Below are 18,280 nucleotides of genomic sequence, written 5' to 3' on the forward strand. Positions count from 1 at the left end.
ACACCTTTGGTCTAAGACCTGCTCTGTGCCCAGATTCCTTAATCTACCATGAATATGATGAAACAGATGTGCTCAGGTTTTTAGGAATGACTGGGGTGGCTAAAGGGACAGGAAGAACCCCACTGGTTGAGTTTCTTAGGCCTGCTGAAAGGGATGCTATTTTGAGCAGATCTGTGTTTTTATGAAGTTTCTTCAGAGCACAGGATGTGTTTTGTTCATTTTCTTTCATACACTTGAAATAAGCATCTTTCTTGCACTGCTCATTTTTATTGCATGCTAAAAATGTTATTTGCTGCTTGTTTTAATTTTGAATTGTTTCAGCACATCCAGCTTTCCTTTATTTTAATGATTTTTTTTCTTATACATTTGCATATGCATGTAAATCAGAACGTGAATAAGCTAAGAGTATGTACAGTCTCTCTCCTGCCTTTTCTGAAATGTTTCTACTGTTGACTTTGTGTTAATAACAAACTCAAATCAAGATGACGTGGTCCAAGTTTTCCAAACAGGAGGTACTCTTCACATCTCCCCGCCTTTGGACCACAAACTTCATATGATTTGGAGAAAAATGATAAGAGCTGGCCAGTTCTTGTTTTTTAAATGAATTGGTTTTTGATTTCTGGAGCTTTGTAGCAGCATCCTAACACCTTGTGCATAGTTGCAGCAGATGACGCTAATCTTTTCTTTCAATTAGTTGCTCTTAAAATACTAACCTCCTAATTCCTTGATAGGATTGTGGACCTTGCACAAGCTCTAACTAGGCATCCTTGTGCTTTGTAGTGCTGTAGCAGGTGTGTGGTGCATGTTCCTGTACTGTTACAGACACTGTGAATGAACGCCCAGGGCCTAATTTCTGGGACAAAAACAAAAGGTTGCACTGTTCTGTCAAGGGGTTTTTGAGCATGACACAATAACCCTTGAAAATACCAAATTTCAGGCCTTGGAAGTGAAGAGGCTGATGTGGTTGATTGATTCAAGGGTTTCTTAAAGCGTTCAGCTACCCACTATGGTTTCCCGCTGTCCCAGTGGGAGAAACGTAATCTCACCAACAGAGGAGCAGAATGAAGTATCTGCTGTGGGGACAAGAGATGTCAGTAGGTTGTCAGGCAGTCCAAGGTAACTGTGTGAAAAGCACAATGACAGAATAATCCAAGTTACCAGTTCGGAAAGAGAAGAAGAATTGATTCCCCCCCCCCCCTTGCTCCTCTGTGTACCTGTTTTTTTTGCTCAGAGTAACTTGAATGGTACTGAAGGGCTTGATTCTAATTTCCCTTGGTGTATAGAGTTGGTAAATCAGGCCCTTAGTTTTTAAATCCCTGTTCAGTGACAGGTGACCTCTTGATTCTTGTTTTTTAATATATATAAAAACAGAATACTTTTCTGCTGGTGGAATATGAACTGATTTTTTTTATATACGTATATTTTTAATCCCAAACCAAGATCTTTAAATAGCTGAGATAACAATGTCTAGGAACATGTTTTTTTTTCTCTGTGTTAACAGTCTGTAGTTTCTATCTCCATCTTTTATGCCAAATTCATTATTTTTGTTTGCATGATTAATGATGCTGGCTTCATTCACTTTCAGAGGTTTAGCATTACGATAATCTTCGTAACACAGTGAAGCTTTCAGGTGTTGTAATTTTAAATAACCTGGCTTTGTGTCTGGTGGGTCTTCATTCTCCAGAGAAAGCAAAAGGGAATGAAGCACAATCTGAGTGCATAGAGATGGGGGAAATCTGGGAGTCACATTTTTAAGCAAGGAGTTTACTGCTGAGCTCCTCAATGTTTGCCATGCAGTGAGGACCTGGATCATCTCAGAACTGGCTGGGACAAGTGGGTGCTCTGCTTGGCTGCAGGGCTTGGAGCCAGTCCTGCCTGCCTGCCCATGTGGGCGCTTTTTGTGGGGTGTCATTAACAGAGGTGGCGAGGCAGGAGACCAATGTGGGGTGCAGACAAATAGAACCACACGTTGCATCTCTCCCTCACTCAAAAAAAAAAAAAAAAAGCAAAGAAAAAAAAAAAAGCAAACCTTCTTTTGCTTGTTGGTAAAGTGTCCACAGGCTTGAAAATGGGGCTCCCTCCAGATAATGATTTCTGTGGGATTGTGAGGAGTCTGAACTGTGTGCTGCTTACATACGGGGCTTCTGTGCATGGAGAACCAAGGCTGTGGTGCTAATTAAATGCATTGGAGCTGTTAGCAGTCATTCTGCTTTTGCTTTCGAATTTCCCCCTCCAAATTTGTATAGTGGATGGGAGCCATTCAAAGTGCTCAACTCTGAATTAAGCTCTGAGAATGTGCTGTTTGACTTAAAATCTGCACAGAAGCTCTCCTCCCTTTGTGCTCCTGGGCTAGTGTTGTGTTACCTTTGTGCCCTTTTGTAGTGATTCTTCACTTTCCTTGGTCTGAAACCAATTCATTTTTTATAAGCATCAAGGAGGAGACCGCAGGGTTCAGATTACACTTCTACTTCGGAGGAAGAGTATGGCTCAAATCACAGCTCCCCTAAACACAAACGCTCCCATACTTCAACAGCCACACAGACGCCGAGGATACGTGGCTCTGGGCTGGGCAAGCAGAAACACAACGGCAGAGAGACAGATGACGACGAAGACTTTGACCATCCCGACCCCTACAACTTCATGGCACAGACAGCAGAGATAGCAGAAATAGCCAGGTGAGGAGATGGGACATCAGGCCACGTGCTTTCTGTTGTCTGGGTTTGCATTAGTGTTCAAAACTAGGAGTGGAGGAAAAGATGCTCAGTCTGTTTGCTTTTTATATCCGGGCACTGATATGTTATCACAGAATAAAATCATAGAATCACTGGAGTAGAAAGGATCCTCTAAGGGCCATTTAGTCCAGCATCCCCTGCAGTGAACAGGGGACACCTACAGCTCAATCAGGTGCTCAGGGCCCTGTCCAGCCAAACCTTGGGTGTCTCATTCACCATCTCTCTGGGCAACCTGTGCCAGTGCCTCACCACCCTTATTGTAAAACAACTTCCTTATATCAGGTCTAAATCTCCCCTCTTCTAGTTTAAAACCATTTCCTTTTGTTCTGTCACAACAGACCCCACTACAGAGCCGTTCTCTTCTTTCTTGCAGTCCCCCTTTAGATAATGAAAGGCTGCTCTCAGCTCTCCCCAAAGCCTGCTCTTCTCCAGGCTGCACAACCCTGGTTCTCACCCTGCCCTCGTAGGGGAGGTGTTCTACCCCTTGGGACATTTTCATGGGGCTTTACAGCCTGTGCTAGGCAGTGCTCTTTGTGTCTTCTGCTTGGAAAATGCTGAGGTGCAGGGAAGCTGGGTTGTGTTTGAGTTTATTGCTTGTTTGAGCTGTGGACAGGTATCCTCTTTTAGCTTTGAGTCTGTCAAAATATGTATCTGTTATCTGCTTATCACTGCTATCTGCTGGAAGGCTTCCGTGTGCACGGACCAGCTCATGTGAACTGCCCTAATTCTCTGCAGATGGATTAGCAGAGGCTGAGGATGTAAAGTGTTGAAGCTGCTTTGCCTGAGGCCTGTGAGGGAGCAGTAAGCAGTCACTACAAGGCAGAGACCTTTTTGGTTGGCACAATTGAATCCAGACAAGAAAATCTGTCTGTATCTAAATGAGTTGTTGCTTAGCCTGATGTCTGTGGATACGGAGCCATTGTGTGTCCTGGTGGTCCTGTGGTTGCCTGGAGGACATGGCCAGCAAAGCAAATAGATGCTTTTTTTAAACAGTGGCATTTGAGGTTTGACATCTCTAATATGCAACTGCGTTGTGCCAACTTTCCAGAAATACTGGTCTTCCATTGTGCTGCCATTGCTGAAATACTTTGCACGATGAGAGCTGTCTTCTGTCTGCTTTGGGTCAGCATTTCCACGTTAGATGTAGCGCAAGCTTGCATGGATCTCCAAAGGCTTTTCCTTTGCTGAACACTGCAGGCAGCCTGTTACAAGCTGCCCTACCTGTGTTGTAGGAGTGTGCATGTGCAAAACGTGTTCTTCCCTCGTAGCAGCGTTCCTGACGCGGGCGGGCGCTCTGGGTTGCAGGAGCTATAAATAAGCAGTTGCATCAGACTTGTCTGGCTCAGCACACTGCACAACTCGGTCACAGTCTGCCTCCTAATTGCCGTTCTGATTTCCGCTGCGGCTCCCAAATTAACTGGGAGGGGTTTAAAGAAGGCAGGGAGAGTTAAAAGGGAAAATGTCACTTGTTTACAGAAAGCGAAGCACAGAATGGATGCAATCAGTGACAGCTCTGTCCGAAATCAGCACAGACAGGGCACCTTAGGCAGAGATCAGAGTCCTTTTTCTTACTTCAATTACACATTTTCATTCCAAGGAAATGTTTCCATGGGCTGACAGCTTTATTACGTTGCTTGTTCTTTTTCCAATTAAAGGAGAAATCATCTCTCAGCTGAAGCTAGCTAGCTGGAAGACTATTTTTATAACTACAGACTGCTTTGCTTCTGAGTGTGCTTGTAACAATCCAGAGTCTTAAAAACTGGTTCTGAGATCTAAAGCAGAGTGCTGCAGTCACTGAGTGCTCTCTGCACACCTGGCAAGGGGCTTGAGGCTTTTGACAGTCACATCACTCTGTCACACAGGAGGTGTGTCCTGCATAGCCCTAGTAGTGCCTCATCCCTTGTGGAGATCCTGAGGCATGTTTTGATTTTTAAACCACAGGGGAAAAGGAAATACATTGTGAGGATTTTACTATTTGTGATAAAGAACAAAGGTTTTCTCTTTCCAGAAGGGCTCTAGCCATGTTGTAGAATGCTGTACTGGGATAATTTACATAAGGCTGAAGAACTGACTGTTCTTTTGAATGATGGAGAAATGCTTTCTTTTTTTTTTTTTCTGCTTTAACAGTTTAAACATGGAAATAAGCCATTAGTATAATGGTCACGAATGGCTTTGTTGCTCCTGCTTTCCTTCTGTGATTTCTTCTGTAAGGGAGAACAAAACTCCCAAGTAGAAGTGACCCTGTTCTATTAAAAAAAAAAAAAAAAAGAAAAGAAAAAAAAGGAATGAGTGGGAAACAATAATGTAGAACTTCTTTATAGATCATCTCCAACACTTTTTGCAAATGTGGAGTCACTAAAGTTTGTTTTTCAAGTCTGTGTTGAAACTTGGATACAGGAGAGGATTTATTTTATTACTCATGTAAGCAGACAGTGTTCCTCAGTACTGTGCCAAGGCACCCAAAGCTCTGCAGAGGTTATAAGTCATGCAAACTTTCTGTGGTTGCCAGTAAAAAAAAGTCTTTTGTGGCTGTTCTACTGATGTTTTATGAATATGAGGCTTGTTGTATCATGGGTCCTAACTGCTGGGCTGCATGCTGTACTTCAGGTTGAGCCAGACCTTGGTGAAGGATGTGGCCATCCTTGCTCGAGAGATTCATGATGTTGCTGGAGATGGGGACTCGCAGAGTTCGTCAGGAACAGGACCAAGCACCTCCCTCAGCTCTGTGCCCAACACTCCTGCTTCCACCATATCAGCAAGAGAAGAGGTAAGATCTCCTAGGGCAGAAATCTTGGCCTCTGAATGCATAGCAAGTGTGCAGGACCTGTGAACAGCCAGTGGGGTGAGCAAGGATGAAGGGGGTTAACGTTGGGGGGGAGGATGGAGGCCACCTTGTAATTTGACTTAATCGGTGCAGCTGCTCAGGGATTCAGCTCAAATTCATCTGTAAAGTCACCTAGAAGCTCCAGCTGCTAAAGTAAGATTGCCTTTGCTGCTGTATAAACCCCAATTCCTTCCTGCCTATCACCAGTGTGGGTTTAAAAATCTTTCTATCTTTCTATCTTTTTTTAATTGCTATTCAGGTGGGCTTCTTGGTCTTCAGTTGTCTTTGTTGTGAGAACAGAGGCCTGACTAAACAGGATTCAAAGCAGAGGCCAAACTTGTTACCCTGCTAGGAGAGGAGTTGGAGGCTCTGTGACACTGCTGAAGGTGCAAAGCAGAAGTCTGGGGAGATTCCTGTGGGATCACGTGTGGAGGCTGTACTCCTGTTAAACCCCAGCCAGCTGCAGCCTTCCCAAGGAGGGTTTTGTCCCCAGGTGTTGTTTAGCTTTGAGCCAGAGTACACAAACGTTTCGCAGTAAGTTCAGGCTCTGAGACAGTGTTTTATTGCTTTGTTTACATGCAAATGCCACACCTGCAAAACTGCCTTTTGTGTTGCTCTTTTTGAGCAGCCAAGGTGACAAGTCTACCTTACTTCTGATTTGCAAATGAAACCTTTTACTGTGGGTTGGCAATGACCAGCACCCACTTCCTTCCACAAAAGCAGCTCGCCTACATCTTTGCAGGGTGCCAATGAAGGGTGCGGCCCTCAGTCAACATACACAGAGGGTGGTTCCTTGCAGCTTGGTAGCAGTGATACCTGCAGAACTCAGGCTGAGAGTGCTTCTACCCTGTGCAAAATGCTGGGCCTGGCAGTAATGCCTTGCTAGGTTTGGACAGATGCAAGCTACATGCAGTGCAAGCTACATGCTATGCCATTTTTCTATGATGTGACTTTGTAGAGCTGTGCTGTAGATAATGCTCAGCAACTGCTGCTGTGCACTGGCGGAGCTGCCCAGTGCTAGTGATAGCCAGGAACTGGTTAAATCATCACAACTTTCTGCTGCTGATGCTGAGACAAAGAGCTGAATAATCGTGAATAGCTTTGGGTCCTGAACTGTGCTTTTCAGGGTCATGTTATGAATGGGAGTGATATAAACTGATGTGGGATTTAATAAATACACATCACATCTTTGGAACTGGACTACAGTCAGTGGGCATCCATCCAGATCTGCTTCTGAAGGGTTCTGATGCATTGGTGCTCAAATCATTACTTCAGCTTAATGTAGGGAAGGTAATAGAAAATCTCTGAAGGTTGAGGTGTGTGAGGCTAAGCACTGTGAACAACTTCATATTGAATATTCTAGGGAGGGACACAGTGATGAGAAACGACTATACTATTTAGTAGTAATAGTAATGTCGTACAAAACATGTGGTAACAGAAAATATGTGAATATGCATGTTTACTGTGTGCTCACCTCTTGTAGCTCTAGCTTTTGCAGTGTTGTATGCCATTCTTCCAGCCCTTGATTTTCTACTACTAAATACTTGCACCAGCTCTAAGAAACTGGGAGGAAAACTCAGAAACAAGTGCTGATACTGGAATAACTTCTGAGGGTTTGGTACTTTACCAGAAGCTTCACTTTAGACCTGTGTGTGCTGTGACATTTCTCAGCCTCACACAAATTGCTTTTAGAATTGCTTTTATTACAGTGCTTGGTTAAAAGTTAAATTGTGTGTGTTCTCTTAAAAGTTTAAGATGGAGCTTTAGATTTAAACCTTATTCTTCATGTTCTGTCCCTTCAGGTCCAGTGTTTGCTTGGATGTTAGACAGGGAGGTTTTCAGTTCCCCCTTGCATGTTTACGGTGGCTTTGTTTTCACAGCTGTCAGCTGTATAGCACACAGTAATCCAGATTCCAGTAATATTGAACTGAATCCTGCTACAAATTAAGCAAAGCCAAACCAAAATGTGTTCTGCAAGAGTGAAACCTTTGTTATTCCTGCCTTCTAAAGCCTTAGGATGTGTATGAGTAGGTATCACAGGACCCAGCTTTCTGCAGAGCTGAGCAGCCAAGCTGCAAGGGTAGTCAAGAGGGTCAGCCGAAAGCACCACCACTTCTTCACAATAGAGTCCTGCACAGTTGTGTTTTTTAAAGTTGATATTGGTTTAGCAGAAAACTGAAGATCCCATTTATGTTTATTATAAGCTGTTGCTTAACTTGCTCGGTGTGACTGTTGCTATGATGGGAGGAAGTGCTTACAGATGTGCAGTTGAAGTTGTGGATGCCCCCATCCCTGAAAGTGTTCAGAGGCAGGTTGGATGGGGTCCTGGGCAGCCTGAGCTGATGCCTGATTAAGTGGTTGGCAGCACTGCCCATGATGAAGAGGTTAGAAGGAGGCAAACTCTGAGGTCCCTGTCAGCCCAAACAGTTATAAGATTCTGTGCAACAGAACAGAAAGCATGAGATCAGGCCAGCTCCCATATGAAAACCCCCTAGTGGTGGTGAAGCTGGTGCTGCTCCTACAGTGTTTTCACCTGCTTGTGCTGAGACCTGCCAGACTGGAGTATCTCATTCCCTTCTGATGCTGTTCACTGCTGTAACCAACCTAACTCACTGCACTTCACAAAAAGATGCTTAATAAAAAAAGGAAGCTTGTTTAGCTCAACATTTTGGCTGTTGTACACCTATAGCATAATGTCTTATGCTTTCTGCCTGAGTATAACTCAAGTGCTACTGCATAGAGTTTGGGGAACCTGGGCCTTGGATGGTTTCCTCATAAGTAGAGTGCTGTTGCCAACCGAAGAGCCTCCTGGGCTATGTGTGTAGCCCATTCTTGGTGCTCAGAGAGGTGTTGAATTTTTCTCAATACTGTCCACAAGTGGGAGCTGCAAAACTGGCTGGTGGCCCAGGATCTCTGTGGGCTTCAGTGCATGCTGGTGGGTTGGGCATTGAGTGCTGGTCCTTTGGAATGCGCTTTTGGGAATGTCACCCCAAGATAACAAGACGCGTTCTATGATACCTGCTGTCATAATCATTCAGTAGCATTGATCTCTTTGTTTCTGTTTTAACACAGATTGCTCGTAGATCTTTTCGGCTGGCATATCCATCTCAGGTGCACTTTCCATCCCATTATTTTTGTGTTTCTGTCTTGTCGCTCTTGTTTTTCTCATCTTCTTTCCGAGTTTTTGTCTGTCAGTCAACCAAACATGGGTAGCTGTCTTGCTGTTTCTGTTCTTCATGTTGTCTGTATTATCAGTGGTCTTGTATTTTTCATCTCTACCATGTGTTACTGAATAGTTTCTGATTAAGTTTAATGTCACTTTAATGTTGCATCGATATATTAAAACATAAGATGAGGAAAAACAGGGCCTTCTTCAATTTTAGCCTATATTCCTAAAAGGCAAAGGTGTTCTTTTCAACTGCTTGTTCAAGTCTTAAAAGCATAAAGTGGAACAGCCTCACTAAGTTCCATAGAAGGACTCCTGTGGGTAGAAGTTTGCAGGACTGGGGTCTAGAATTGTGCTCAGGATCCCACACCTGTCTGAACAAGACTTGAATGAATCAGTGTTCCCCTGGGGCTTGCCTGAAAATCTGCGTTACCTGCAGTGAGTGGCTGTGTGCCTCCTTCCCTACTAATTTTAATGACTCATTACTCATTATTTCCAAGTTGGTGCAGCACATTCCAGAAGCAAGTCTGAACTACCAGAAAGTGCCTCCGGGATCAGTGGAACTGAAGAATTTTGACCAAAATATGAATGATAATAGAGAAGATGATCTATCCAAAAAAACAAGGACACGAAACCGTGAGGAGGCAAGCCAACTTTTTCTTTACTTTCTAACTTATGACATTACTTGCAATATGCATATATGCTCTTCTAAGCTGCCAAAGGCAACTACTGAAAAAAATGTACATCTCTATCAACAAAAGAGAGCTCTTGAGAAGTAATATTAAAAAGAGAATAAAAGGAACAAAAAAATCACTCTTTAAGGCTGATACTAACTGGAATTATCCTCCAGTAAGATGTGAGGCTGGATCACTGATAAGAAGACTTTTAGTGGCAGTGCCCACTTTGGGTCTTTCACTTTTTCGTAGAAAGGAAAACCACAAATGTCTAAAGTTTGAAATGTGCAACGTCAGTGTTTTTGTGTCATGAATACTCTTCCATAAGCAGTAATGGCACCTTATTTTTCTGCAGAGGGCATGCTGGCCAGAGCTGCCCTTGGAGCAGCCGTGCCAGAGTCAGGATATCTCTGGCCAAATGCCAGGATATGTGACCATGGGAGTGGCTTGATATCTGATAAAATCACTTTAGAAGGTTTCATTGAGACTGCTTGTGGGAGTTCTTGGCTTGTGAGTGTTTGTTTTTTGTTTTGTGTGTGTTTGTGTGTGTGTATGCACACTTGGTTCCCTGCTTCTTTTTGGGGGAGAATCTTTCTGTGAGAGTTCTAAAATCTCATAGAAAGCAGTTGTCTTCAAATAGTCCTGTCTTCCTCTATTCTTCTAGATAAGTCTGAACTGTTAATCTTTCTGCCAAATGCTGCAACAAAGCTGTACATCATTTAATCTCTCTTGAGTCTTGAATATCATCCTTGTAGATAAAGATGCTTCAGTGAAGATCACTTACTCTGAAAATTTCCAGGTTTTTTAATGTGTGAGTTCTGCTAAAATTGCTTTATCTGATTTTCTCTTTTATTTTAGGTCATCTTTGACAACCTGATGCTGAACCCAGTGTCCCAGTTATCACACACAATCCGTGAAAATACAGAAAACCTAGCTGAGAAAATGAAGTAAGCAACTTTTTGTCCTTGGCCTGAAATACTGTCAGTCTGCTTGTGGAAGATAACAAATTGTCATTTTTGAAACTTATTATCAAGGTGCAGGGAGTCAATGTGTGGTGAAGGAAAGGTAACAGGATTATTTGCCATCTCTTTTTTCAGATGTGTGGTGTTTGGAATTCTAGTGCTGAATTTGTAATGCCTGTTGTTGCATTAACTTTGAAATGTTGCCTGAGGAAAGAGAGGGGAAAAAAATGTATTCCTGTTGGTGGATTGTCTCCTCTTTTCTCCCAAGGCTCTCAGAAAGCCTGCAGATCACCAGTGCTTGTGCAACGACAGAGCTTCTTGTTGCTCCAGAAGCCATCAGTTAGAAACAATCCAAAGTCCTTCCCTAAATCAGCTGAAAGGAGCTTTGTCCTATCACTAATCCACTAATCTCCTTTGTTTCCACATCTTGTGATAATTAAGTCTTTTAAACAATCAGCTTTTGGATGGAAATTTTAAGACCCGTTTCACATTTTTGTGCTGCAGGATTTTGTTTCAAAACTCAGAGAGGACCTGGGAGGAGATGGAGGCCAAAATTAACTCTGAAAACGAAGTGCCAATTCTGAAGACATCAAACAAGGTACGTGTGAACAAGTACACTGCTGAGGGCTTGTGTCCATGAAAGCTTTGTGAAAAATGAAAAGGACAAGTTCTGACCCTTCTGAAACCCATTTCTGAAATTGGTAGTAAATTTGCATGTGTTCAATTGCTCTTTCTTGTTGTTTTCAGTATGACAAGGTGAGTTCCTCCAGCTGTTCTGCTAGTCACTTTCACCAAAATCTTCCCTTCTGCCTTAATTCTCAGTCCCTTAGCAGATGTTCAGGGTCATTAGATCCCATTTAAACATCTTCTAAGGCATCACCTGCCATGTGGTTGCCACAGCTTTAATTGCACATTGGTGCTTCTGTATTTTTTTTTTTTACCTGTTACAGTTCTATAGTAGGGCAATAAAAATGTGCATTATCCATAGGGTGTTTGTGCTCTCATAACTTCTTATTATTTATGGGGACTGCCAGCATGGATTTCAGTGTAGTAGTGGTCTCAGCAAGCCTCACTAATGCCAAGTGTACATATAACTGCATGCAGGACCTGTGTCTGAAGGTTCAGTGCTACACTAGTATATACATGGCCAATTGCTTTGATTGCAAACATCTTTGTATATGTGGTGGTAAGGAGTGTGAACGAGCCTTAGCACAGTTAGTGTCCAGCTATGTGGACAGTTCATCTGGCTAACATTTCAAATCTACTAAACCACTGAGGCTATGAACTGGGTGATGTAGTAGCACTTGGGGAAAATAAGGCAGAGCAGAAGTCCCACACACTGAGCAAGTACACCTAAATACAGATCACAGAATCATCGAGACTAGAAAAAACCTTCAAGATCACAGAGTCCAACCATAATCCTATATTTGTCTTTTCTGTTATAGAAGCAGTGTTGGAACTGACTTTGAATATTCTTGATAGGAGAGGGCAGAACTAATTATTCAATTAGTTGAATAATTTTTTTTCCTTAACTCTCTTCTCATGCTTTTGTTTCTAGGAAATCAGTTCTATCCTGAAGGAGCTCAGGAGAGTTCAAAAACAGCTTGAAGGTTGGTCATTTGAAATGTGCTTTTTCTTTCCCATGTTAGTAAGTTTTAAGAATAAAACAATATGCCTTAATTTGCCAGTGAAAGCTGGGAAGGGCTGCGATTATAGTTTGCTCTGTGCTCTTTGAGTGGATATAGAACAAACAGTACATTTATTTTATGCTGCCAGTTCTTAGTTTTCAAAAATTGTTGACTTCTGAAATGTGGAAACTGTTGCTGTGGAAATGCTTTGTTTGTGGTAATTATTCACATGAGATGAACTGGCAAAGGTCTGTTCTGTTGGAAAGAGCTGCTAAATATTTCTTCCACCAGTAAGTTGTGTTCAGCTTTTGGACTGTGTAAGTGTTCACACTTACTTGAATCTTGTACGTAGAGCTCTGTACATAGAGGTGGCAAGGTGATCTCAGTGGCTGCCTCTTACATCATCTGGAAGCTTAATAAAGGCATATGAAAACACAAAGGAGTCATTTCAGCCTCCTGCTACATGCAGTTTACTGCTGTAGTTTATCTTTTCTAATTCAACCAGAAAGTTGAGTGTCCTTGTAACTTCAGTTTGGGGGAGGTTTTGCTTATTAAAGCTGCTTAGGCTGAGGAAGAAAACAACATAATTAAAATGAACACAGGTACTGCCAGCAGTTCTATGGCTTCAAAATGAAGGGAAGCAAATTTCTGTTTGGAAACTGCCGAGTGCTGCTAATATGTCTGTCTCTTTTTTCCCCAGTGATAAATGCTATCATTGACCCTACTGGAAACTTGGATGTAGTTGCCAGTAACAAAGCATCTTCTGCTGCTAAACAATCAACAGCCACTAAAGTCAGGACTGCTAACACTTCTGGATCCACACTGGAGACTTTGTCCCCAGCACAGATGAGAAACTACACACAGAAATCAAACTGTGGGTCTTCTAGCTTGCAAGATTCAAATTTCATTCCAGATGGAGAGAAATACGTGATCTGATATTTTGTATTGCTATCATATTGTAATCTACTGTAGTATTGTGTGTGAGTGGTTTGTGGACAGTTTGTGTGGAGCAGTTGTTTAGATTGCTAATACATTGCACAAAAGAAAGGAGTCTATGCTGTGAGGGTGAATGGCAAGTCTGCGTATGCCTTTGAATCAAGACTAGCACTGTGGAGCAGCACATGTTCAGCATAGAGGCAAACTGATTTTTAACAATTTACTCACTCTTCCAGTGTGCCATAAGCAAACAGGCTTTGCATACCCTCTGTTCAGTACTGCCTAGTGCTCTTGCATCAGCCTGTTCATAATGATTCAGTTGTAACGAGGCGCAATTTAAGAAACGCTTTTTTGGGTACTAGATTTGTTTTGGTTTTGTTTGCTTTGCTGTTTTGTTTTCATTGTGTAAGTGAGCATTGCAGCTCTGTTGGAATCCAAGTGCAAATCCAACAGAATGATGGTGCAATATAGTGGGTTTCTAGGAGAAACTCTCACTACAGTTCTCTAAGAAGTCATTTTCAGCAGTCTTAAAAAGGCAACTGCACTGAAGTTGTACGTTTTTATGTTCTTTTTTCAGCCCCAAAACTAAAACAAGACATAACAATTACTTTTTTTTCTTCCCTCTTGGTCAAGTGTAAGAGTTGTTAATTGAATGTAATGACTACTAATGCAGTTGCTATTTTTCATGTTTCAGTCCCAAAATTATTTGTAAGTACAAAAAGTTGAATTATGGTTTAGCTTGCCAAATTTTTGGTACAGTTGCTGTCTTTACAGGTTCAAAAGATTTGCTGTACAATCTTTCACAATAGGCTACAAATGCTCCAGTCTGGGCCAAAGACTGAGATGGCTGTGATTTAGCTAATTGTCAAGAGAAACATCTGTTCCAGTGGCTTACATAATAAACTTAATTGCATAGCTGCTGTGAACTAGTGTTCACTTGATGGCACTCAAAAAAGAATGGCAGAAATGTAGCTCCTCATTTATGGTTAGTTCTGCTACGAATTTCTTATTCAATGCAAAAGTGCTTGAAAACCACCATTCTGTGCTATTCCTTAGGAACTACCTGCCAGCATCAAGCACTTGGTATATTTGGGATTTTTGTCTGGATTTTGTCTTTTTTTTGCCTGTCTCCTAGACATTAATGAGTATTACATGCAGTTGCACTAAGCAGTTTCTTGTTGAAAAAACATTGCATTTTGTATTCACCCTTTCAGTTACATACAAAACCCGAAGCAATTTTTCTTACTTCAAAAAACCAAACCTTTTGTTCTTAAGGGGACCTTTTCCAGACGTGTTTGCTTCCAGTTTTCTCCATCCTGTAGTAATTCCTTTGTCATTAATTCCTGGTCCACAAGCAGTAATCAGGTAGAGAAATCCTTCCATAGTCATGGAGGAAAATTTGCTGGGAAAGGTGAGCAGATGAGTTCCACTTTGCCCTCATACAGTGTGTGGTTTAGCCAGTGAAAATGGAACCCCAAGCTTGACTGCTGCTTCTTGTGTGACTTTATATTTTGGGGTGGTAGTGGATCCCTTAGTTAGCTTCAGTAGTTACCTGAGCTTTTCTGCTAGAATGTCGTGAAAGTGGGAGCCAGCTAAAATAATTTCAATAAGTAGGGATGCTCACAAGAGTTTAATCTTACTAGCAAAGAGCATGAGGGCTTTCCTGGTGAAGCCACTGGGAAATTTCAATAAATTTCAGCAGAAACAGGATCAGTCCTGTGATGGGAGGATGCCAGCAGACCATTAGCTTCTCTTGACTCTGCACGCTGCTGGCTGGCAAAGAGTAAGTTCAGATACCCTTCCAAGATCTCCAGCAGGTTATAAGACTCATCTGCTTGTGTGGAAATGCTCTTCCATGAAGAAATCTGCTGAATTTCACATAAATGAAAGCAGAATAAAAGAAAAGAGAGGAAAAAAAAAAATTGCCCTTTATGTTCTTCTGGCTGTAATATACGCACTGTACCTTCTTCTGCCTGTAATATACTGAATGTGTTCACTTGGTTGTTTATTCTGATCTGTCTTTTCTTGAGATGCCTGACTGTGTCTGTGATGAATATCCTACGTGGTGGTATTGTTCCTGACATATGACACGTGTGTTCAGGCCCTTCTTTGTTAGGGCTTAGTATGTCCAGGTGCTACCCCAACTCATTAGGAGTTGAAGGACCTTCACAGATAAGGTGTTGCTGTTAGTTTCAGTTTTGCTATAGAAACACATGGATTACTCAGACATCTGACTTTTATTATTCGCTATGTTTCTGCATCTTCCTGGCTATGCTCTGGTGGTTTTTGTTTCTCTGCAGCACATCTTTTGATGTGACTTCTGTTTACTTTCACTTGAAAATTACTTGATTCTTCCTTCTTTGGTGAACACATCAGGAATGGATTTTCATCCTTGATTGCTTTGCTCTGAATTTGAGAGAGAGCCTGCAGCCACCTGACATCAACCCACCAAACATGGGACCTCTTCAAGTACAGGACGCAGCAGTCCATGTCTGCTCACAATTTGGACGTGTTTGTGTAGGGCTGGGGGGGAGATGCACAGCTTGACTTATTTGTGACTCAGCCAAAATGCACAATGCTTGTGTGCTGACACAGCGTTCATGCGTGGATCTTTGCATTCAAAACACTCTTGTTAGTGATGAAATGCAACCTATCTTCTCTTGTGTTCGCTGCTTCTGAAATATATACACTCCATTTGCACTTGTCTGCTCCGATAAGCCAAAGAGCGAGCCACACAACTACAGCTCCTTTATCCTTTGGTCATTCTTACAGTGTGCACGGCCATGAAAACACGCCTGTGTGTGACTGCAGCGTAACTCTCCAGGTGTATCCTGCTGCCCAGGCTCAGTGTGTAGGAAACCTGATGGCTTTGGCAGGCTGTGTGTGGAGTTTGATGGAGCGACCCTGACCCCATGGGCAGTTCTCATACCATTTTGCTTTCGTGTGTTTTGTATTTGACTAAAGAAATGTAACAAAGGGTGGGATTTTCAAAGCTGCAGGGAAGCAAGTGCTCAGGCCCTTTTGGGCTCCCAAGGGATTTCGGGTGCCTGATGTCATGAGCACCTTTCAAAATCCCAATCCTCCATTCTTCTGCTATACTTGAAAACCATGTTCTCAGTTCAACGCTTTCAAATGTAAAAACCTGTTCTTTCGTTCTGATGGAATGAATGTAAATTCCTGCAAGAATGTGTGGGAGCTTTGCTAGGGAGGACCTTAACTTAACTACAGCCGTGTCCTGTTGTGGTTGTGCTCCAGGAGAAAAGAAGTCTGCATCATCTTCGATTTCTTTAGTAAGGGTAAAACTAGTGGAATGTTTACATCCAGACTACTGGGAAGGAAAAAAAAAAAAAAAGGAAAAAACAAAAAGGGCGAAAAAAATGTAAATAAGTGCAAGATTCTACTAGTTTTTCTTGTGTTGCGGATCACAGTAGCTATTTTTGAAGTTGGGTAAATGTGTATAGCTTTTGCAAAGACCAGACAGAGCTACCTGTCCACGTCGATGTGCCCCGTGCTAAATCGTGCCTATTTCACTATCTGCTGTCGTTATGCTGCTGATTCTGCTCTTCTGAACTGTTCACTGGATCATTCCATTTGCATGCAGCACAAATGCAAGCTGAGCTGTCTGAGAGTAAAGCTGAAACACGTCGGTATAACTTGAACTGATTAATGACTTTCTCTTTCCCACACCCTCTTGAAATGCTGTGTACAATTTTGATTTGTTTATCCTCCCCTGATTTTTTTTTTGCCTTTTTTTTTTTGAATGGTAATTTATTTTTGTTTGGATTATAGGCAGTATCTGTACATTTTGTTCCAAGGTGATATTGTGGACGTCTTTAAGAAAAAAAAAATAATAAATTGTTATTTTATATAATTTTATCATAAAGTTGCTCTAATAAATCATTCTTTTATCATGTGACACTACAACTCTGGATTTTTGTGTGGTTAATTTGCGGGAGGGGAGTGTATGTTCATACAAAATTTTCCAACTGCCTGTTTATATTGGTGTCAGTAAATACAGGTTAGGGAAAGGATTGTGTGCAGCTGGGGGCTGACACTGCACCTGGACCCCTTCTGCTGCCACCTGGCTGGCACAGATACATAAAGGCCAATGGTACATGGGGGTCCCCTCACCTCTGCCCCCAGAGGTACAGGAGCAAAGTCTGCATGTCCCATTGCTTGAGGGTGGTCTTACTGCTGCATGTGGTACAGTGATCATTAATTTCATTAATTTGGGTTTTAGTACTATTTGATTGTGTTGTCATAATTAGCAGTGGTATTTTTAAAGGTTAAGCCCAGCCTGTGTGTGTTCATGCCCCAGTACGAATGATATAAATTGAGGGCACAAGAGTGGGCAAAGCCACCATTTTCTATGTATTGAAGTTTACATCTGTGAAATTCTTCTCTTTGCTACGTCCCTGTCCTCCTTTCTTCCTGGAGTTCTCTCTGACCTTCCCATCCTTCCTGGCACTTCATGAACAATGCACAGCTCTGCACAGCTTCAGCTGGCTGCAGCTTCACCCACCCCACTTTGCAAACTAGAGCACAGGGCTGAGTTGCCCGCATTGTTGCCTCCCCACGGACTTTTGCAGCAGTGCTGAGAGGTATTTGAGTTCGGATGCCATGCAAAGGAGCCTTTTGAAATCAACAGTGGCAGTTGGGGGTGGGGTCTCAAAGGGAATGGTTTCTTCTGCCTGCTGGTGGGTTGTAAGAGCTGTAGCATGTCTTCACCCGCGGAAAGCAACTGCTGTGTATTAGTGAGGCCACTGGGAGCTTTGCAGAACAAAGAGGAGGAATGTAATATTTGGAAAACAAAGGTAGATCATATTAAAGTTTTTTCTCATGTTTGTAGGTCATATTTCTTAGGTGCAACTGGAGTGGCAATGAAAGAGGAGTGATGAGACTGAGACTGAAAAGCCCCCTCTGAAAGAGCAATCATAGAGCTACACCAGTTGCTGATCTTTTACTTTGAAGTCAGCACTTTCTCCTATCAAAATACAGCTAACGAGCCCTGAACATTGTATTGAAAAGAATTATTTCAGATATGGAAACTGGAGCAGCTTGCCCAGATTGGTGGTGGATGCCCCATCCCTGGGGACAACCAAGGTCAGGTTGGACAGGGCGGTGAGCACCTGATGGAGCTGTGGGTGTCCCTGTTCAGTGCAGGGGACAGATGGTCTTTAAGGGTCACTTCCAACTCCAATGATTCTATGGTTCTATGATATGAAGTGCTAAATGTTTCACGTCTGAGGTTAATACTTCATAGTATTTTCTGAATTATTCAAACAGTTGAAATTGAGTAAATCTTTAAAAACATTTTCAAACAAAAAGCTATATTTTTATGTAGACTTTGGAATTTTC

General features: G+C 42.3%; 1 protein-coding gene across 8 annotated transcripts in view; it reads left to right on the forward strand.

Moving 5' to 3' along the window:
- CEP170B (centrosomal protein 170B) overlaps nt 1-16,832 on the forward strand; it is a 55,238-nt gene extending 38,406 nt beyond the window's left edge. For 2 of the 8 annotated variants that reach the window (XM_031592893.2, XM_031592894.2), the window contains exons 14-21: nt 2,429-2,675; nt 5,340-5,499; nt 8,629-8,667; nt 9,223-9,366; nt 10,255-10,343; nt 10,863-10,956; nt 11,917-11,968; nt 12,687-16,831. In XM_031592893.2, coding sequence (XP_031448753.2) covers nt 2,429-2,675; nt 5,340-5,499; nt 8,629-8,667; nt 9,223-9,366; nt 10,255-10,343; nt 10,863-10,956; nt 11,917-11,968; nt 12,687-12,922 — 1,061 coding nt within the window. In that variant the 3' untranslated portion in view covers nt 12,923-16,831. Of the gene's footprint in view, nt 1-2,428; nt 2,676-5,339; nt 5,500-8,628; nt 8,668-9,222; nt 9,367-10,254; nt 10,344-10,862; nt 10,957-11,916; nt 11,969-12,686 lie in introns of all 8 variants that reach the window. The other 6 variants (XM_090141737.1, XM_090141741.1, XM_090141739.1 and 3 more) reach the window with 6 other exon arrangements.
- The last annotated feature ends 1,448 nt before the right edge of the window (nt 16,833-18,280 follow it).

This window comes from Phasianus colchicus, chromosome 5, assembly GCF_987193195.1.
Source record: "Phasianus colchicus chromosome 5, bPhaCol1.hap1.1, whole genome shotgun sequence".
Taxonomy (NCBI): domain Eukaryota; kingdom Metazoa; phylum Chordata; class Aves; order Galliformes; family Phasianidae; genus Phasianus; species Phasianus colchicus.